The 22,535-nt window shown below is 43.1% G+C and overlaps 2 protein-coding genes across 3 annotated transcripts in view; both read left to right on the top strand.

Annotated features, from left to right (window-relative positions):
• The window catches only part of LOC142159786 (uncharacterized), a 164,864-nt gene extending 148,958 nt beyond the window's left edge, over nucleotides 1–15,906 (top strand). Inside the window, exon 9 of the mRNA XM_075214513.1 lies at nucleotides 12,551–15,906. Within this exon, the coding sequence (XP_075070614.1) occupies nucleotides 12,551–14,370 (1,820 nt within the window). The 3' untranslated portion in view covers nucleotides 14,371–15,906. The remainder of the gene's footprint in view (nucleotides 1–12,550) is intronic.
• Nucleotides 1–22,535, top strand: part of LOC142159775 (uncharacterized) — a 274,567-nt gene that overhangs the window by 53,403 nt on the left and 198,629 nt on the right. The window lies entirely within an intron of this gene.

Below are 22,535 nucleotides of genomic sequence, written 5' to 3'. Positions count from 1 at the left end.
TGGCAATTGTGACCCACTTACCACAATGTGATTGCACTGTGCTGGATCGCAGAGCAGGTGCAGTGTATTATGCAACTGGAGAAGCAGCAGGCTGCAGAACAATTTCTGCGTCCCCGCAGACCTTCAGGTGGAGCCGAACGGAGGAAGTTCCAGCGAGAATAAGGTGAGATCCAGCGGCAGAAGCGTCCTGTGAGTGGGAGCCAGAACGGGTGTGGGCACAGCGGGTATCCCGAACCATGCAGTGCAGGCCACAAATCAGGTGCTGATCTGGGCCCGGGTTGGAACACTTGCCGGGGAGACTCTTCTCCTTGTGTGCCTGACAGGCGGATCTCTGTGGGTGGCAACACCAGTACGGTTATCGGGAGTTGACCAGTCAACTCGCAGCTTGCGGTGTCAGGAAGGCCACAGGGCCCCGAGTCGGCACAACCCAGATTTACAGAGCCCGAATGAGTGGAACAGGTGCCGCTTGTGTTTTGGAGCTGGAAAATCGCAAAGCCAACTCCTTTGCCAGCCAGGAGACCCCCAAAATTTGCAGTCAAACACCCCAATACATCCGATACCGGGATTTTAGAACCGTAGTGTACTAGGTTAGCTAGTCCCCACTTAGGTTCAGAAATCACACAGGCAAGATGAAGAACAAAAAATACATGCAAACTTTACTTTTCTTACAGTAATACATCAGAATATAAAACTGCATACTTTTAAACAGTAGGTCAGCGTGTGACCAGTGTCGGGAAGAGTCCCAGCAAGATTTCCCATCCACCGTAGCCATGCAAAAGTATCAAAGGCAAAATATTCTGTAAACAGAGGTCCAGGGAGTCTTGGTATCTTGCTGGCCCTCTTGGCCAACTCTTCACCAGCATGGTGGGGCTCTGGGTACCAGTATAACCACTCCTTTAGGTGCACTAATTTACCCAGAAATTGAGTTCTGTGAATTTTTCCGGATGGAGTGAGGTGATGACAGGTCCCAAGATGGAGCAAGAGCCTGAATCCCCAGGTAAAGGAGAGCAGTGATTACCGGGTCTGCTTGTATAGAACAGACACTTACCAGTCAGCCCAAAACCTTCCAGTAATCAATCCTCATGAATGAATATCCCCCACCCCATAGTGGCTCCTTATATAACTTACCATGGTGTTTTCCCCTCCCCGTGCAAACTCCTGGGTCTCACCTTGTTAAACATTGGTGGATGCTGGGCCAGGGGGTTGGAGTGAAGATGAGCTGGCCTTCCACATTTGCTCCCCTGCTGTGTCCCTGTCCCAATATCTGGGCCAGTCCTATCTTTCCCCTCCTCCAGAACTTGGATAACACAGAGTCCCTCCTGAAATTAACCTCTTCCGTTTGTTACGTGTCAGGGTTTCCAGCTGTCCCTAGCTTTATGTCACTTTGTTCTTAATCCCCCATGTGTCCGCAATAAGTTCTCCCCTTGCCTGCCGTCCACAGTTTAAAAACTGGTCCTGGGGTAACCATTCATGTAACCCCCATGGATCAACGGGAGATGTTAATGTGTTCCATGCTCTAATCAGCATGGAACGCTTGTTACAGAGAAGGATGGTGAAGATTCAGTCGGAGAATGCGACGACCGTGTCATACCTCAATCACCAGGGTGATACCAATAGTCCTTTAGCCATTCGAGAGATGCACAAGATTTTTTGGTGGGCCAAAACTCGCGTTCGGCCAATCATGGCAATTTTTAACCAAGAGGTAGAAATTTGGGAGGCGGCTTTTCGTCACAGGCAGACTGTACAGCCCGGGGAATGGTCCCTCCATCCAGAGGTGTTTTGCAAATTGGTGGACAGGTGGGGTCAACCGGATGTTGACATAATGGCTTCTCGGTTGAACCACAAGTTCCATCTCTTCTGCTCCAGGACAAGAGCTCCTCTGGCTGTCTCAGTAGACGCCACGTCTGTTCCTTGGCTGTTTCATCTAGTTTACCTGTATCCACCGGTAGCCATGCTTCAGATGGTCTTAAAGAAGGTACAGAAAGAGAATGTTTCGGTCATTCTAATGGTGCTGGATTGGTCTCGGAGGGCCTGGTACACAGACATCCTCTCCATGGCGAGGGGTCACTCGTGACATCTGCCACTCCAACTAGACCTGTTAAGTCAAGGACTGTTTTATCATTGCTGTTTAGAGCAGGCCTGTCCAACCTGCGGCCCTCCAGGTGTTGTGAAACTACAAGCCCCAGCATGCTTTGCCAGTAGACAACCTGTTAATAGCTGGAAGGGCATGCTGGGACTTGTAGTTTCACAACATCTGGAGGGCCGCAGGTTGGACAGGCCTGGTTTAGAGCATCTAGCTTTAACAGCGTGGCTATTGAAGCTATGATCCTTCAAGTTAAGGCTTTGTCTGAGCATATTGCTTGGTGTGAAAAGAAAGCGTATCCTACCTCTTCTTTTTGATTTTTTCCAGGTTTTTTTTTTTTTAACAAAGAGTTTTTTTTACATTTTTTTACAGAAAACAAGTAAACAGACAATCGCAGTTTAGGTGACACATGAAAACATCAGGTATCAAACACAAATATACATCAAACCAAAAAGACAAAACAGGGAAAGTCGCAGCCTACAGGGAAGAGGCAAGGAAAGGAGGGGAGGAGGGAATGGGAGATGTCACCAGAGAGTGCTCTAGCAGAGGACTCGGGGAGACATAGTGAGGATCCTACATTTAATAAGTCAAATTGAACAGAGAGAGGCTCTATTGAGACTTAGGAGACAAGGCTACAGCTGAATGGGTAACATAATAATCAAACCAGGTGAACCACTTCATCAAGGGAGAAGAGGCTGAAGTAGAATACTTGAAACCAATCGTGTAACTATGTTGATGTTTGCTATGACTTTTGAGAGGGACGGGGGAGCCGAGCTCTTCCACTGTTGGGCAATAGCTGCTCTGGTGGCAATCAGAATATGACCCACCACATACCGGTGATGGGCTGGAAAGTCATACGGATATAGTTGTAGTAGAGGCAAAGTTGGTTGTGGCGCAATGACTAATGAAGCTACCTGTCAAATTAGATCAAACACATCATAAAATAAGGGTTTAATTTTGGGGCAGGTCCTAAAAACATGAAAGAGGGATCCGGCTTCCACACATTCCCTCCAACAATATTGAGATACCGTGGGCCAAATTCTATGCAGTTTAACTGGAGTGTAATACAACCTGTGTATCATTTTAATGAGCATCTCTCTGTGGTTAATACATTTTGAGATTTTATATATATTTTTAAAAAAACGTTCTCAGTTTTCCTCCTTTAGGTGATCATCAGGATCAAGTTCCCATTGCACTTGTACAGGCATCTTACTTTGTTCAGGAGTGGTTAAAAGGCACTGGTACTAAGCTGATATACCCCTAGTGTGAGAGCGTGAGTACGTCAAGAGCTTCACTAGTGTCGGGGGGGACATAGTAAGGGCGAACCAGACCTCTGCGATTGGATCCAATGGTGTACCTGGAGGTATTTGTAGAAATCAGAGGTGGGAATCTGGAAGCGCTGCTGAAGAGAGGAGAACGGCACCAGCACACCCTGCTCGTAAAGGTCTGATAGCTTACTGACTCCCTGGGAAATCCAAAGATCCAAGCGCAGATCTGGGATTAGGGATGCCACAGCAGAAAGGGAAAGGAGCATGGAGGGAAGAAAGAAGTCCTGAAACACCCTTACCAACTTATCCCAACTAGCTAAAGAGTCTTTTACACTAGGCAATATGGACACTATGGTTGTTCTGGTCGTCCCCTCCAACCAAAGCAAATCTTCTATTGGAAATGGAGAAACAGCGTGGGCTTCAATAGAAACCCATGGATGGGGAACCATCCAGTCCCTAAGCTGATCAAGCCTAGCGGCTTGTTGATAAAGTTCCAAGTTAGGAGCAGCAAAGCCACCTCCTAACTTGGGACGAAACAAACGTGACCGGGCCACCCTTGGAGGCTTGCCAGACATATCTGAAGGCGCTCGTGTAAAACATTAATTATTTGGAGTTGAACCAAAGCTGGAATGGAAGTGAACAAGTAAAGGATTTTTGGGGTCTCGAACCACAAGACCTCAAACTCCATCCACAAGGTAGTTAATGCTGTAAAATGGTTCAGAAATGGGATATAATTACAATCTATGAGGTCCTTAGGATGGGAGGGGATATGTATCCCCAGGTATTTAAGTGATAAGGAGCACCAATGAAATTTTGTAAGTGGCTTGGACATAAAGAAGACTCTTGCGAGATTCCCACTCCCATGGCTTCTGATTTGGTGGAGTTAATTTTGTAGTAGAAAGCCTCAGATTATGGCTGGAGAACTCCCTGCAAAGCGGGTAAAGAGGTTTCAGGCTCGGTCTGGAATAGAAGGACATCATCTGCAAAGAAACAGATCTTATGATGCGTGTCTCCAATCTTTGTGCCAGTGATAGCAGGCATTGTCCAGATACGTTCCGCTAAAAGCTCCATCGCCAATGCAAAGATAAGCGGAGAGAGCGGCCAACCCTGCCTCGTTCTTTTAGTAATATCAGAAGGGGTCGATAGGAACCCACTCCTAAGAACTCTAGCTGAGGGACAACTATAGAGGGTTCAGATTTCTTGAAGGAAGAGTCCACTAAGCCCAAACCTGGCAAGGACAGCCATCAGTTAGTCCCAGTAAATCCTGTCAAATGCCTTTTCAGCATCCAACAAGAGGAACAGCAGAGGCTGAGCCCGAGTCATATGGGCTGATATGGGCATGTATTGTCTGGGTCTGGTCTGCCCAAAACAAATCCAACCTGGTCCTGGTTAATTAAGCTCAGGATTAAATCTATTGGCGATCATCTTAGCAAGCAGCTTAAGTTCGGTATTTAGGAGCAGAATTGGTCTGTAGTTATGGCAATAAGCTTGCCCAGCTTGGGGATGGTGACTATTCTTGCCTCCAACATCTCTTTAGGTAAATAAGACTCTTCCGTGGCCTTATTAAACAGGGTTCAAAGCACTGGACTGAGCTCCGCCCGGAATGCAAGATAGAAGCCATTTAACAGACGATCGGGCTCCGGTACTTTATCGTGCTTAAGGGATTTTATAGCTACCTAGACTTCATCCCCCGTCCAAGCGGAGCACAGGACAGACACTATATCCGGTGCCAGGGCTGGGAGCTGAAGGAAATCCAATCCGCTATAACAGGGGAAGGGTTGGGTTGGGAATCATCTGACCTGAGCTTGTAAAGCTGCGTGTAGTAGTCTGCAAACTGGCTAGCAATGTCTGGTGGATTAGAAATGCGAGTACCGCAGGGGGCTGCAAGGACTTTCATACGATTAATGGCATTCTTTCATCTGAGTTCACGGGCTAGAAGTTTGCTCGCCCGATTTCCGAGGGTGTAGAACTTCTGATTTAACCTAGCTTAAAGCATTGTTAACTTGCAGCAGCGCAATGGAATTTAACTTTTTGCCAAGATCGGCCAGGGACACTTTGACGACAGAGTCAGAGGGGTTGAGCTTGTGTCGCTGCTTCAATACAACAATCTGTGCGTCTAAATCTAGCTGCAGCTTGTATAGCTGCTCCCCTCATGACCGCCTTCAAAGCTGGTGCGTGAATTCTGAGGTGTCTTCCGGAGTATTAGTCTGCAAATAGGAGTTTAGTGCATCACTCAGTACCTGTTTATCCATAGTGTCCAAAAGGATGTATTCGGCCATTCGCCAGGGTCGGGGGGGGGGTCTCTAGCTGGGGCCTCAAAGCACCAGGTTAACGGAGAATGATCCGACCAGGTAATGGGCTTAATCGAGATGTTAGAAACCCGCTGGAGAGACCATTTATCAGCAAGCAGGAGATCTATGCTGGAGAATTACTTATGGAATAGGGAAAAGAATGTGTAATCTCGTTCTCCAGGATGTTTTGCTCTCCAGGCATCATATAGGTCAAATTCAGCAAGCATCTGAGCAAAGGTCTGGGTTAGGGGTATAGCAGAGGGAGATGGTCGGTTGGAAGCTGGTGTGGATCTATCCGATCTGGGATCTGAAGCTACATTAAAATCCCCCATTTAAAATTCCATTAATTTCCTGATCTGTTGGACAGTTTGAAAAGTACGTCTCAAAAACGGGATTTGCTGGGAATTTGGAGCATATATGGAGACCAATGTAATGGCCTGTTTGCCCAGGGAACCTACCAAAATAAGATAGCGGCCATTTTTCAGCAACCCGTTTCTCCAATTTAAAAGGACATCCTGCTTTCAATAAAATAGCCACTCCATTGTGCTTGAAGGGACCGCAGGCCACATAGGAAGTGGGGTAGCTCTTGTTTTGAAATTAAGGGGTGGGGGGGATGCAGGGAGAAATGAATCTATCGGACTGCTACTATATCCGTTTTATGTGTAGCAAAATATTTGAGAGAAATTCTGCGCTTGTCAAGGGAATTCAGGCCTTTGGCATTTATAGATAGAAATTGGACCATGGTGGGGGTTGGCGAAGATGAGCAACGACTTTGAACGTAACTTGAACAGTGGGGTAGATGCATCTAGTGATTGTCTCCATAGGGCTGGGGGTGGGTGGCGGAAAATCTGGAAACACTGGGTAAGGAACTAGCAGGGGGGAAAACATAGTTTCCATAAGGAAACTAAGGTTTTTGCCACAGGGAAGAGAATAAGAGTGGCAGAAAAGTGTAACAAATGTGTGGACGTGGAACTGCACCTGGGTGACCTGATCCCAGGGTATTCGAACAAGAATACCAAGTTTTAACATAAACGTGAAATAGTAAAGTATACTATATACGTTATACAATACACAAGAAGCAACATTATAGGCAACCGCCCTAAAGAGCAACATTATTGTAAACATTCAATGACAAGATATTGTTATACGTACAAGAAAGAAAATTGAGCAAACTACAGCAGGCATCACCATATCTATCTCCCATAGGCACGAGAGATCGGAGCGGACAAACCAAACAGTTGCGTGCCTCAGAAGAGAGAGGCAGGACTATGTAAAGCCATGTAAATCCAAGTATCTAACAAATTAAGGATTTATGCTAAAATATCAAAACCGATTGTGACGGCCATAGATATGCAGGGAACCTACTACTGTCTTTTAGATGGGGTTCACATGAGGAGAAGAAGAAATCGTCCATCAAATAGAGAGTCTTGACCATTCCTCTCGAACCATTCGCGGAGTAGAGAGGCCATTATCTGGAGTGGATATAACCACCTGGGTTCCATTTCTTTGGACAAAGAATTTAGTAGGGAATCCCCAACAGTAGGGAATGTTCGCCGAACGTAGAGCCGTGGTAGTTTGGCAGAACAAGCGCCGTTTGGCCAGTGTAGCAGTTGAGATGTCAGGGAATAGCTGGAGTTTGCCAAGGGTCTCCTGGTTGGGGGAGGTAGGGACAGCTGCCCGCAGGATTTGTTCCTTAATGCGAAAGAAGTGGACCCGAAGTAAGGTATCTTTAGGGGCAGTCTCTGTGGCCAGGCAGGACTTAGGCAACCGATGAATCCTATCTATAAGAAGGTCTGAATCTGATGCCACTGGTGGTAGCTTGCGGAACTAGTCTGTGGCATAGCCATATAAGAGAAAAAGAGGGAAGAAAGAAAATGGGTTATAAAGATGCACTAATTACTCCATAGCACTAAATGTTATAGGGAACTGTGACATAAAACTTAACTTTTATTAATGGTATTTAATAAAATTCTCTAAAACAGCGAAATATAACTGATTAAAATAGAAAGTGATTATTGAGCTGGCCACGTCTCATATATTGCCTAGTGATCAAACGTAAGGGACAATGATAAATTTCGTACTTAAATATGAGATTATTTCCCTATATAAAATGTAATAGCAGTCAAAATCTTCGGCATATATGCCATATAAGTCAGCATTTGAGACAGAGTTCGGGATACCGCGTATCTTAATGTTATTGCAATGGGACTGTCCCATAATCTTGTCCCGAGATGTTGACACCTCCTCCCGTAGTTGGTCATGGGCAGCAATGAGATCATAGTGTGAGGAGACCAGCTCCTCCAGGTAGGTCTCAAGGCGATCCGTTCTAGCGCCAATCTCCGCCAGGTCAGATTTAATTTCTTTAACTGTGGCCCGGAACTCAGATTTCATATCAGACTTCAAGGTCGCCAGGAGAGTTTGTATAGATCTGAGGATAACAGGGTCATCCATGGCGACCATTTGAGAATCTTTTTGGGCCACATTTGGGTCCGGTTGCTCTTAAAGATGAGGAGATTGAGGGGGTTGTTTCCCAGATTTGGAGAACATTCGAGAAGATGATGAGGCCGCTGAACCCCTTCTGAAGAAATTCACAGGTGGAAGCACCTTAGCAGATTTAGCTTTCTGAGATGGCATGGTGTCGCAGAGTAAGGGAGAAAGGAAATCCCAGAGGGATCTTTATGACAGAGTAAGTAGCGAGATTTTGCCAATGGTACCTGAAGAGCACCGCAGTATCTGGCGTCGCTGCTAATATAGAGATTAGGTCAGGTCAAAGTCCAGGCATCGAGATTAGTTATCCATTATCCGGCCACGAGGTCATGATTCAAGCCGGTAAGCAGAGAGCCTGGAATAGCAGTCCTTCACCTGCTCTATATAGCAGTCAAATGCCACCACCAGAGGGGAGCAGGACTTCCCTCAAACCGTAACGTAGATGTCCTAAGGTGAGCTCAGGCAGGACAGAAACCTCCCGTGGAGGGAAGGGCATCAAGCACCATAGGTGCCAATGGTTGTGTAAATAGTCTTAAGCGTAGTATTGTTATTTCAGGCTCATTAACAGATTGTCAGATCTTGTGAGTGATTATACTGAAGTGGAATCTGCTGCAGTTATATTTAGATGAAAGCACCCTAGATGCACAGAACTGGAGAGAGATATCTCTTTGTGTAATAAATGACCCCAGCAACGGTGGGCTATATTCCCAATGTTTGTAAGGCTGGTAATAGCTAGAGCTTTATAGCATATAGTCAATCATGTGCTCTTTTATATACTGACAACTTTGACTCACTGGTCCAGAGGGTCAGCAGCCCGTTTAGATGTTGTATGATCGTCTGGGAGGCGGTGATGTCCAGAATTTTTGCCGGCTGGGTAATGGGTGGCAATCGTGGAATTCAGTATTTGGGGTTCCCATCCCCGAAATTGCGACCCGGAAGTGCCCTGCTGCCAACCCGAAGTGGCCGCCGCGATCCACTCCAGTAAATCCAGGCAGCATGGGGGAAGCGAGGAGGGGATCCAGCAACGAGGAGGGGATCCATCAACGATAGACTACAGAGGGGGGACCAGCTGGATCGAGCAAGGAGGGCTGTCGGGACTCGATAATTGCGCCCCGTGACATGCAAAAACAGGAGCCTGTTGACAGGCAGAAACGTCTCCAAACGGACTAGTCCTCAGGCCCAGTGACGCCAGAGAGGCTCAGACGGGTGGTAAGCCACAGTTGAGTAGCCTAGGGGTCCCAAAGGTGGTGTTTAAAGGCCTCAGGAGAGAGAGCTCTGCAGCACTGCATCTAGCCCCCCCTTTATCCAGGTTTTTTATGTTCTTGCAAGGCGGGCTGGGCGCTGGTTTGCTCCTTAGTTCGCTTAAGGGTCAGGTGTTGGCTCTTTCGGTCTTCTTTCAAAGAAAGATGCCAGATGTACAAACATTCATATAAGGGGTGCTTCATGTGCAGCCTCCAAATGTTCCTTTGGTAGCACCTTGGGATTTAATTTTGGTTTTGAATGTCTTGAAGCATTCTCCTTTTGAATCCTTGGACATGGTGGATTTGAAGTTTCTAACATGAAAGACTGACTTCCGTTCAGCCATTTTTCAACTAGAAGAGTTTCTTAGCTCGCAGCATTTTCCTGAAAGTCTCATCGTCTGTTGTTCATGAGGACAGGAAACAAGACTTTCTTCCTTCCTAGGGTGGTGTCCATTTTCCACATAAATTAGGACATTTGGCCTGATTCATTAAGGAAAGTTAAGCAAAAAATGTGTTAAGTTTTCTGGACAAAACCATGTTGCATTGCAAGGGAAGGGGTGCAAATTAGTTTATCATTTTGCACATAAGGAAAATTCTGGTTGTTGTTTTCATGTAGCACACAAATACTTGATATCTTATTTATACACTGAAATTTAAAGTTGATCTACGACATGCCCTACCCCAAATATAAATCTGCCATCACATTTTAAATTTACCTCCCCCTCTAATGCAACATGGTTATTCCTTACTTAATTTTGCTTAACTTTCCTTAATGAATTAGGCCCTGACCAAATGTTGATCTTTGGAAGACAAGGTTTCTCTCTTGTTCTCTGGATTTGGTCCGAGTTTTGCATATTTATGTATGAAGGACCCAAGATATGCATAAGTCTGAGGCTCTTATGGCCCTCTATGAATTACACAAGAGAGTCTGGCTAGCCTCTATGGTGACTAATGCTCACTGTATTACGGCTGTAATTCGCCGGGCATATCATGGGGCTGGGCAGCCTGTGTCAGATAATCTTAGGGCTCACTGCATGGGATCGGAGATTGCTTCCTGGGCGGCATGACATGGTGCCTCAACTGAGGAGCTGTGTTGGGCAGGCACCTGGTTCTCCATTCTCACTTTTACTTGGTTTTACATGTTTCATGTGTTTATATCAGGGGGATACTAGGTTTGGAAGAAAAGTGCTTTGTGCCATTCCTTCTGAGCGTTCCCATCCGTGATGGCGGATTTGGGACATCCCCAATGTACCCTGTGTCCCACAATTGGATGTCGGAAAAAATAGGATTTTTACACTATACCCCAATGTACCTAGTATCCCCCATTGGAGTAAGAGAGACGTATTTTACATAACTATAATAATCCTATTATTATCCTTTAGAGTAGATGCAAAGCGGAATTCCTAGCAATAGCTAGCCCACTACTTAACCCTAAAACCAGAGAGTCCTAGGGGCCAATATTTAAGGAAGAAAACACAAAAGAGAATTTTTAAAAATTAATGTTGAAGCCATTTAGCACGGGTCTCATTTTTTTTTCTTTTTATTATTTTTTTTTTTTTTTTTAAATGTTGACATTTCATTCTCATCCCCACCAAGTGATGTGTCTGGGTGATGACTGTATCATTGTGTGTGTTAGGTTCCTATAAGGTGTGAGGATGTCACTGTCTATTTCTCCATGCAGGAGTGGGAGTATTTAGAAGAACACAAGGCTCAGTACAAGGATGTGATGATGGAGAATCACCGGCCACTTACATCACTGGGTAAGAGAAGATTTAACCACACCCCTGTCTGTGTCTGTAGGAGATGCCTTCACTACATGTAACAATATATATGTGTACAGTGTGAATTGTTTATAGTTTGTAGTTGAATTTGCCTATGTGCTTTGCTTAGGAAGTAAATGTGTGCATTACAACACAATGTGTCTCCACTAAAAAGTGTACTTCTCTATTGTTGTTGTGGAGCGTTGGGTGGAGTGTATGTAGTGGCGTAGTGCCTGGTGAGGGCTTAGATTCTATTTCTATTCTCTGGGTGTCATTACATGTACAGAGCACCATGATTGGTAAAAACTTCCTACAAAAAGTTTTGGGGATATAATTGTGGTGAGTGAATACAAGAATAAAGGGGAGAAACAGGATAGATCATATGTAATGTAGTGATGATAAAGGATGTTGGAAGATGGAGGATAATGGATTCTAATGAAATTCAGAAATGTGTGGAGAGTAGGTTTCTAATAAAAGTAAATGACTAGATTGTACAGCAGAGTATGTGCTAATAATGACAATATGGGGAATGATCAATTGTGTTGCATATTTTGTGTGCAGCTTTTTAGTATTGGTTAATCACAGAATGTGCTCTGTGGGCCGCTGGTGAAAGTAAAGGGAATGAAGACAAAAGATGGGCAAAAACATTGGTTGCATCACCATTGTTTATGTTTGGTTATCACATACATGTGGTTTTCATAATTTCACCATTGTTTGAGATAGTGGAACATTTGTATAGTAAGCTTGGTGTCTTGTAGCTAAGAATATCATTCATGGTTCCACACTCTTTCCTCATGGTTCCAATTCCCCCGCTACTCTACACTTAGACCATTATAGGAGCAGTGTATATGCCTAGATTTTCAACTATTGTTGCAAAATCTTATTATGCATTTTCTACAAGGAGAGACATCTGCGCATTCCCAGTGATTAGCTTCCAAACATTTGGATGCATTGACAATTTGTAGAGATACATTTTTGTCCAGACCCTCAATGACAAACATAGAAGGAAAACCAGGGGGGTAAATGCATCAAAGTGAGATTGTAAAAAATTGTGCATTAATTGCAGCAGCATCAGAGCCTAAGGGTGACCCTCTCCTATTGTCTGAAGCCCCTGGGATTCCTCTTGATACTATAATGAGTAGTGGTGATGAAACACTATAATGGCTTCTGTGTAGGAGCAGTAGAGGGGAGGACGAGGTGATGATGGGGGACTTGCTGACAAGTAATTCTGTAGAGTTTGGAAGGTCCCTGGATGCTGTGGTGTAGGGACCATGGCTTTGTTTTGATTAAAGCTGAAAACCACAATCCCTGATAATACATAAGCAATAAAAAATGGGATTTATACTCTTGTTTCACAGAATTAATAGTGAGGATAAAATAACATTTCATAAAGCTAACCAACATTCATTTTTCCTAACAGAACTACACAAAGATCCATCTGCTCTTATTAAGGAGGAACCTGTATCACGTGAAGAAGGAAATCTCCCACACACTGACATTTATACACCCACAAATCATACACAATATACATCTACTCTTATTGAAGTGAAATCAGAATCTTCTTTCACTGGAGAAAAAAGTTTCACTAACCTCAGCTATGTTAGTAGCCAGAGGAAAAATATGAATGATCACAGTGTAGACAAATCTTGGTCTTGTTCTGAATGTGGGAAGTGTTTTACTAGGAAAAGATACCTTCTTGTTCATCAGAGGATTCACACAGGAGAGAAAGCATATTCTTGCTCTGAATGTGGAAAATGCTTTACAACAAATTGGAAACTTCTTAGTCATCAGAGATGCCACACAGTAAGTAAAAAACCTTTACCACACACTTGCTCTGACTGTGGTAAATGTTTTCCCTGTAAATATAATCTTGTTCAACATCTGAGAATTCATACAGGAGAGAAACCTTTTTCTTGTTCTGAGTGTGGTAAATGTTTTTCCTATAAATCAAGTTTTGTTGAACATCAGAGAATTCATACAGGAGTGAAACCTTTTTCGTGCTCAGAGTGTGATAAATATTTTTTGTATAAATCAAATCTTGTTGAGCATCAGAGAATTCATACAGGAGAGAAACCTTATTCTTGTTCGGAATGTGGTAAATGTTTTTCTTTTAAATCATATCTTGTTATACATCAGAGAATGCATACAGGAGAGAAACCTTATTCTTGCTCTGAATGTGGGAAATGTTTTATCAGTAAATCACAGTGCAATGCACATCAGAAAATTCACACAGGAGAAAAACCATATTCTTGCTCTGAATGTGGAAAATCTTTTAATTGTAAATCACATTTCAATACACATCAGAAAATTCACACAGGTGAGACATATGATTGCTCTGAATGTGGGAAATCATTTAATAGTAAATCAAGTTGTAATACACATCAAAAAATTCACACAGGGGATAAACCATATTCTTGCTCTGAATGTGGGAAATTATTTATTAGTAAATCAGAATTCAATAAACATCAGAAAATTCACACAGGAGAAAAACCATATTCTTGCTCTGAATGTGGGAAATCGTTTAATAGTAAATCAGAATGCAATAGACATCAGAGAATTCACACAGGAGAAAAACCATATTCTTGCTCTGAATGTGGGAAACGTATTTCATGCCAATCAAATCTTATTAAACATCAGAGAATTCACACAGGAGAGAAACCATATCCTTGCTCGGAGTGTAGGAAAGGTTTTTCCTCTAAATCAAAGCTTGTTGTACATCAGAGAATTCATACAGGAGAGAAACCTTATTCTTGCTCTGAATGTGGGAAAGGTTTTCCCACTAAATCAGATCTTGTTGTACATCAGAGAATTCATACAGGAGAGAAACCTTATTCTTGCTCTGAATGTGGGAAAGGTTTTCTCACTAAATCAGATCTTGTTGTACATCAGAGAACTCATACAGGAGAGAAACCTTATTCTTGCTCTGAATGTGGGAAAGGTTTTTCCTCTAAATCAGATCTTGCTGTACATCAGAGAATTCATACAGGAGAGAAACCTTATTCTTGCTCTGAATGTGGGAAAGCTTTTATCCAGAAATCTAAACTCTCTATGCATCAGAGACTTCACACAAGAGAGAAACCATATTGTTGCTCTGAATGTGGGAAAGCTTTTATCCAGAAATCTAAACTCTCTATGCATCAGAGACTTCACACAGGAGAGAAACCATATTGTTGCTCTGAATGTGGGAAAGGTTTTATAAATAAAGCATCTTTAATTAAACATCAGAGAAGTCACAAGTGAGAGGACATGCATTTGCTCTGAGTGTGGGAAAGTTTTAAACAGAAATCAAATTTTGTTTCACATCAGAACATTCACACCTAGTATACCAATATTTGTGTTCTGAGTTGGGAAAATGTTTACACAGGAAATCAAGCTTTGTTGTGCATCAAAATGTGGGAAATGGTTTACTAGTTTAGCACAATTTTTTGCACTAGAGACGTCACACCGGAGAGAAACAGTATTCTTTCTCTGATACGGAATGTTTTGTGAGTTAAATCTGTCCTAATAGCTATAGTTCTATTTATATGACTTTTCAGAAATCCTAAACTTAAAATTCCAGTTGCCTTAAAATTTAGTTGCCAAAATATCTGCAGAGCTATGTACAGGTTTAGGTACCCTGACAGATCTTGAGATGTTTAACATTACAAGTACATTTGCTGTGCAGCTGAGTATAAGCTATTCTTTTCGTTCATCAACCATTTTATGGCTAAGAGAGGCTGATTACAGTGCCATGTGAGTTGGAAAGTTTCTCCCCTCACAGTCACCACTTTTTGTAAAATATCTTTCATTCTGGGAAGCTGCTGAAACTTTTAAAAATGTATTTGTAGACATCTTCCATGATTTCTGGAGTTGTCCCGTGGCCCGTGTTTTCTGGGCAGAGGTATATGCCTTGATATCTAAGGTCGTCCAAACTCCGATATCTAATACTCCAGAAGTAGCACTTTTACACTTTTTTCCTCCAGAAGTCTTATCGGGGGATCAGTATGTCATAGGTCACATTTTTATAGCTACCCATGCGGTGATAGCCCAATCGTGGAAATCAGCTACGCTACCTTCCATAACTAAAAAAATCTCTAAGATTCAGTTGAGCTGCTACATGGAAACTATGGGAGTACCATACACCTCTTCCGCCTCCTCTCCCCACATAAAATGGTTTGACTGGAATCAATATGTCTCTAAAACTTAAGGTCCCCCCACAATCTGTCATAGTAATATCTGGAAGTGGCCCCCCAAGCTGCATTTTGAACAATTTGTTAAGATGTTGGGATGTTTACTTTCTGATGCTATTGATATGTATTGAGATGTACTGCCTCCCTTTTTTCCTCCCCCTTTTCCCTTCCCTCCCTCTGCATCCCCTTTGTATTTAAAGTGTGCATTTTTTCTTTTTTTGTGTGTGTGCCCTGTAATTAAAAGCTTTAATAAAAACCATTGTTGAAAAAAAATGTATTTGTAAATGCCATATCTTGGGTTTAGTTATCCTTGAAGTGCAGTCAATTTATTTGCCATATATTGATGATGTGACAGGATGGACTGCCTATTCCAACCTGCCTGTTGTTGCTGGGAACCGGCTGGACTTACTTTGCCACCGTTCCCTTTCGTTATCCCAAATGCGCCCTCTAAAAGCAGTAGAAGGGGCTTACAAAAGCTGCCACCACTGGACTCTTTACCGGCATCCAGTACCGGGTTTCTTCTGGGTAACTGACGCTGTGAGTGTACCCCGTTACTGGTGTACCTGGGCTGGTACCCCTGACCTCTTCCTATGAATCATGGTTGCTGTGGATAGATCCCCCCCTGGCCTATCACACTGGCCAGAGCTGCAGGGTAGCAGACAGAGCGGTAGTACCGGAAAGCTGGGTACAAACCTCAGAAACAGCCGGGAATGGATTTGATTTTGGGTCTAATCTGTAGGTCACAGGGATAGAGAAGTTTCCAAGCAGTTATTTGAAGTTAGTGATGTTTATTTGCTCACACTGGTTGAAGGTGCCAGTGAGCAGGTCAGATGAAACAAGAAGAACAATTTTCAATACAAGACAGTGCTTTTTATACAGATTTTATCACATGGTAAACCAGCCCCCTGAGGTCTGAGCTATTTTTAGAATCAGGATGCAATTTGTTTACCCAAACATGGATTTCTATGCAATGCAAAGCTAACAATATTTACACTTATCTGTGATATCCTAAAACTTGCTGTGATTTCCTGCATCTTGTTTTAGACACAGGAAATAATAATAATAATAATAGCAAATCTAATTAAACCTTCCTGTGTCTTCAGGTGCTGGACCCTCACACATTAAAAGGTCTAATTAACATGAGATTAACATGGGTCCTTTCTTCAGACAGTTGCAGAATACACATTCCCAAAGAACATTACAAAGCCCCAAACAAGTCATTTCCCTACACCAAGATACACAAAAGACTTCCAAAAACAAGGGCTTATTGGATCAGATATATACCTCAGAAATAATGCATTTCCTCTAGCAAAGTTAAAACAAAAAACAGATTTCTTCCCCTGGTCTCAGAAATAAAGATACCGTATATACTCGTGTATAAGCCGAGTTTTTCAGCACATTTTTTGTGCTGAAAAAAGCCCTCCTCGGCTTATACACGAGTGAACTCCTGTTCTCCAGTCCCTCAGCTTTTAACATCCACAGTGGAACGTATGTGTGTTCCACTGACAGGAAGTTCGGCATTTGGAACGCAAACTTAAGTTCCAAATGCCGAACTTCCTGTCTGTGGAACGCACATGCGTTCCACTGCGGAGGTAAGTAAAAGGTTGAACTCCTCCTCCTGATCACTTATTGCACTGCTTCAAGCTGATGACCTTTCAGCAACAATAGCATGAAATGTAACTGGCGCAATGAGGAGACATGGAACTGGGGCATTGACTTGCAGCCTATTTGCACATTGGACCCTTAATTGTGGACACTCATTATAAAAATCTAGCGATCCCAACAGCGCAGTGGAGGAGACCCCGGGGGAGGAAAACTCCATGATTCTGGTAAGGTGCAGCAACTTTAGTAGCCCGCCACAACCAATCAGCATTCAATGACAGAGAGGTTTTAATCACTACAGCATCAATTTGCTTATTTTTTTATATTTCAGGCGCTGGTAGCAATGGTTGCTAAAAACAGGAACTAAAATGTTAGTTTAGTTAACATATTCAGGGAGATCTTAGACTCCAATTTTCCCAACCTATCTGCCATGTCCTGCTGGATCCACCAGAACCTGTAAGATATTAGTTCCCCTCCATCACTTACACATGTCTCCTGTTTACCAGTAGTTGCTGCATTTCCCACCCTAGGCTTATACTCGAGTCAATAAGTTTTCCCAGTTTTTTTAGGTAAAATTGGGTGCCTCGGCTTATACTCGGGTCGACTTATACTCGAGTATATACGTATCTCTTTTACCAACATAAACACAATATCAAAAAGAAGTACATTTGCAATTATATACATAAGCGCCCTGCGCTATTTCCTTTAAATTAATTTATATCATAAGTTATTTATAAGTGATCCAGTCACAGATGAGTTGAATAAAATGATGCATAAAAATAGTAGTGCAGACCAGCGTCGGATCCGATGCTTGTTAGCCCCGCCCCCTTCATTGATGGGGCGAGGCAGTGGGCAGCTGTTTTTGTTTTGGGGGGATTGATTATGTGGGTATGGGGGGGACGGGGTGGGTAGGGAAGAAAGTGCTCACAAACACTGGTGGTCAGTGGACAGCAGCAGGCAGCCATTCGCTGGGCTGCCTGTTGCAGTATGGGGTCCCACAGTGCTGTGCGACAGACAGGAAGTCTTACTTCCTCTCTGCCTAATCTGAGGAGCGACGCTGGCCAGCTCAACTAAAGGTTAGTGAGCGGGGGGGTGGGGGCTCCTATGCTAAACTATAGTGAGGGGGTCAGCTTATGCTAAACTATAGGGAGAGAGGGCAGCCTATACTAAACTATAGGGAGAGGGGGCAGCCTATACTAAACTATAGGAAGAGGGGGTAGCCTATACTAAACTATATGGAGAGGGGGCATCCTATATTAAACTATAGGGAGGGGGGGCTGCACAGAAAACTATAGGGAGGGGGGCTGTCCTAATAGTACATGGGTGGAAGGTAGACTATTATTTTAATGGTGGAGTTTAGGTGGTGGCTTATTATTTAATGAGTGCTATTTTATTTGTGGTGTGATAGTGGGCCAATTTAATTTATTGGTGGGGCCTATTAAATTAAGAAGTGATGAGGGGACCTTTAATGCTGGGGTGGTTTGGGTCTATAATTGAATGTGGGGCTTAGTTTGGGGAGGAGGGCTATTTATTAAATGTGAACATTAATTATTTAATGAATGGGTGTAGGAAATAGTTGGATTAAACATAAATGCTATTAATTTATGGCTGGAGGGAGGTTAATAGGTTTAATGGGAATACTATTAATTTAATGTTGGGGTTGGTTGGAGGGAAATAGATCTATTTATCAAGTGTGAGTACTATTACTTTAATGTTGGGGCTGGAGAGAGGCCTAATTATTAAATGTGGGTACTGTTGATTTAATGCCGGGGATGGTTGAAGTTTTCTAAATTTCATGTACATATTTTTTTTTACAAATAGTGCCTCCAAGGGTCCAGACAAGCAGCAACTGATCTAGAGACACCAGCATCCACAGGTGGTGAAGGTGACAAGAACAGGTAGGAGAGACAACTGTCCTGAAACTGGTGGGGCAGTCCTGCACTTGGGTGACTGTCTTGCTTAGTCAAGATTTGGTCTGACTACAAGGACAGTTGGGAGGTATGTCCCGCTTCACACTGTACTGCTCGTGAAGGCAGAGCTGTGTGCTACTAACAGTAGTTCACACAGTTTTGCCTGTGTATTTGTCTAAAATTCGTCTAAAATGATATACCCCCTGTCTTAAGTGCACCAGCCTCCCCAACACCCCCTTTGCAGCGCTACATGGGTGGGCCCCAGTCATTGGTTTCCCCGGTGGGCCCTTCATACCCCAGTCCGACACTGGTGCAGACTGATGGTGCATTAAACATAAGATATTTAAGGGAGTTGGGAGGGGGTTTATTAAAATGCCCTCACTGTAGTGAAGGTATAATGAGTACCGGAACACTTGAAGGACTATATTATGGAAGGTAAGCCCACAGCAATGGCTGCATTGGGATGGGTGTGCAGGAAAAATTGTTCAGGCAGCCCCACACTATGCATAGAATGGTGTATGGGGGCCGTCCCTTTGGATGGTGACCATCTTAGTGATGTACAGCACCTCCTTGGCAGGGCTTTACTCATAGAAGCAGGCCTGCCAGAAAAACACAACACTTCTTCCTTCTAATCGGTCAGGAGGCTGTGTCCGTCACTTCTACTCTGAACTTTGTGTATGTTTAGCAGCCACAGTTAGCTTATCTGGGTACTGCAGATTTGCTCTATACTTTGCATCTGTTTGTAGTCCACTTTCAGCTTGTCATTGTGCACTGCTGTTGTCCACTCTATCTCCCCGGATATCCTACTTTGGATGGACAAGTTCAGGATGGAGTCCATGAGAACCGTAATCTTCAGCAGGGAGCAAGGTGAGTCCATGGTGTCTTTGGACATCAGGGACATACTTGCATATTCCAATCTTGGAGGAAGGAACACCAGTGTCTTCTCAGATTCACAGAGTGGTGCCACCATTTTTAGTGTGGGCTGTGCGTTTCAGCTTGTCTTCAGTGCCAAGGTATTAGGACTCTGTCCTTATTTTGAATTAGGCCTGCAGTACCTCTCTGCTACCAGTGATGTTGCTGTTATACCTGGACAGATTCTCCTTGCCTGCAAGGGGTTAAACCTCAGCATCTGACCTGTAGATGGCCTTTTTTAACACTGCGTTTTCCCACAGACTGGTGCCTTATAGGACCTCATGAAAATTCTGTTAGATTACAGATTGGTGTCTGTTCACTTCCATTTTGAAATTCTGCACAGATTGTCTCCTCCTTTAAGGCGACGCACTTTGCATGGTTCCACTTGAGGGAGTTTCAGTCATCGGACTATCTCTAAGGGTGCTCTCTTCTAGTGGCAGAAGGGTGACTCCCTCGATAGGGGGCAATCTTTCTCCTTGGGATATGGACACTTGTCTACAGATGCCAGGCTGGGAACCTGCCACTCGTTAGTGCAGCTCCAGGGTTTAGAGACTCCAGGGTAGTCAGATCGGTTTTCAATGAATTAGTCAGAGCCTTGCATTCTGGTGAGGAAGGGCTCTTGAAATGCAATCAGACTATGACATTGCAGTAACATACTTCAATCATGAGGTAGGAACCAAGAGTCTGCTGGCCATGAGGGTCCTGCATAATCTTGAGATGAGCGTAACATTCCAGCCATCGTGGTAGTATTCACTCTAAGGGTGTAATCCTGGGTTGTAGTTATTCTCAGCTAGGCTCTTCTTGTGATATTGGTATGCCCTTTGCACCACTGGGTGGAGTGTCACTGCTCCTTTACAGATGTTGCTGGTAGATGCAGTGTCAGCAACATGGGTCTTGTCTGTTTCCTCCAGTAGCAATTCTTTTGGGGGTTTCCTTGATGGTTAGGGGCTACTGGTGGCACTGGACTGGCTGTGAGGGTTATGGTACTTGGACATTTTCAGCATGGCTGATGGCCTTTTGTGGCATCTGCCTCTTAAGACCAGATCTGCTAGGTCAAGTTTCTCTCTGCTCCAGAATTTCTTGGCTGACTTTCACATTTTGGCTCTTAATGCCATGGTCATTAAGGCCTAGGGCTTCCCTGACAGCATGGTTCAGATCATGCTCTGGGCTAGGAACCCAGTTTTGGCCAGAAATCATCTCATGGTGTGGAAGATGTATACTTCCTGGTGCAAGCAGAAGGGGGTTTCCTCTCTTTTTTTTTTATTATTTTTGGTTTATTCTGTTTATGTCTCTCTTGCTGGAGGGTGGTTTCAGAGCACAATGCACAGGCAGCTTCCAAACATCATCCCAGTAGCAGTTTTGGATCTTATCTTGCTGCTGACAGTCTTGCAGCACTTGTAATAATTTGCATATTGTATTCTGTGTCCAATAGAAGACACTGGACCCCCACACTTTATGCTCTTTGTTCATTTCTTGATCTTGTTAAGGTTATTGTTCTAGTTGTTTGTTGTTTTCTCCTCTCCCTTTTGTTCTGTCTATTGGGATTTTTTTTAGAAAAAAATCTGAAATGTCCAGTTGGTCACTGGAGTATAGATGGCTTAAGTTTTGGCTTCGAATTTAAAAGTGCCCCGGCTCTTGTTACCGTGCTCTGTACTCCAAGCATATCCAATGTCCCCTATTAGACTCCATATACTAATACAACTAATTACTACTCCATATAGTAACATTAATCAACCTGTCACCTTGACCACTTAACTGCATCCCTTTTGTGTCGAAACCCTGTGCTTTGGTTGTGCGTCCCATTTTGACCATTGATGTGAACTTAACCAAAAAAACAGTCCTCCCTGAGACCTGGTGCTAATTGTATGTTTACTACAGTGAAAGCATTTCAATAAATGTCCTCTCAATGGGTTGGGTAAGAAATTCCGGCGCTAAAAATGCCAACGATAAAAAGGTTGACACGTTAGTGATGAAATTGACGATATGTACACATCAATATTGTCGACGCAATGAAAATGTCACCGCAAAATATCTTGATATGGTGACGTGTAATATTTGTCAACAATGATAAAATGTTGACAAACTAAATGTCGCCATTTAACAATATGCGTAAAAATTAAAGTGTCTACTCTGTAAATAGCAGCGTTCTGTTATGTTAACTATCACAATTTGCACGTATGTGTGTGTACACGTGTATATATATTATATATATCTATATATATTATATATAGATATATAGATATATATATAGATATAAATATCATAGCAAAGAATTGATAAACATCTTCAGGCGCTACCTGCTATATACCAATAACAATGTATATACAGGACTAACATCACACAAGTCCAATAATAAATAAATTATTTATCGGATCCACAGAGTGATGAATAAACTTCTTTTATGGTGCCGATATCGTTCAAGAAGTACTCGCATTCATGAAATGGATGTATATGAAAAACAAAAGGAAGGGAGTGTATTACCTTCAGTATAAAATGTATTCATTAAAACAATAAAAAAGTGTGTGTATATATATATATATATATATATATATATATATATATATATATATATATATATACATACACACACACACACACACACACACACACACACACACACATCAAAGCCTATGCTGATATATCATTCTATACTGATATACAATAATACTCCAATTGCCAGGTAATGGCCGCCTACCAGATTTGGGCAATGGTAATGACTCATAGCATGGTTCTTTTCCAGAGGACCCACTGGATGTGGTAGGAACTTCAGGAACACAAGGCGGTTAGTCCCAGCTTAGAAGTTAAATATATA

This window comes from Mixophyes fleayi, chromosome 6, assembly GCF_038048845.1.
Source record: "Mixophyes fleayi isolate aMixFle1 chromosome 6, aMixFle1.hap1, whole genome shotgun sequence".
Lineage (NCBI taxonomy): Eukaryota > Metazoa > Chordata > Amphibia > Anura > Limnodynastidae > Mixophyes > Mixophyes fleayi.
This window is presented reverse-complemented; position numbering and strand designations above follow the sequence as displayed.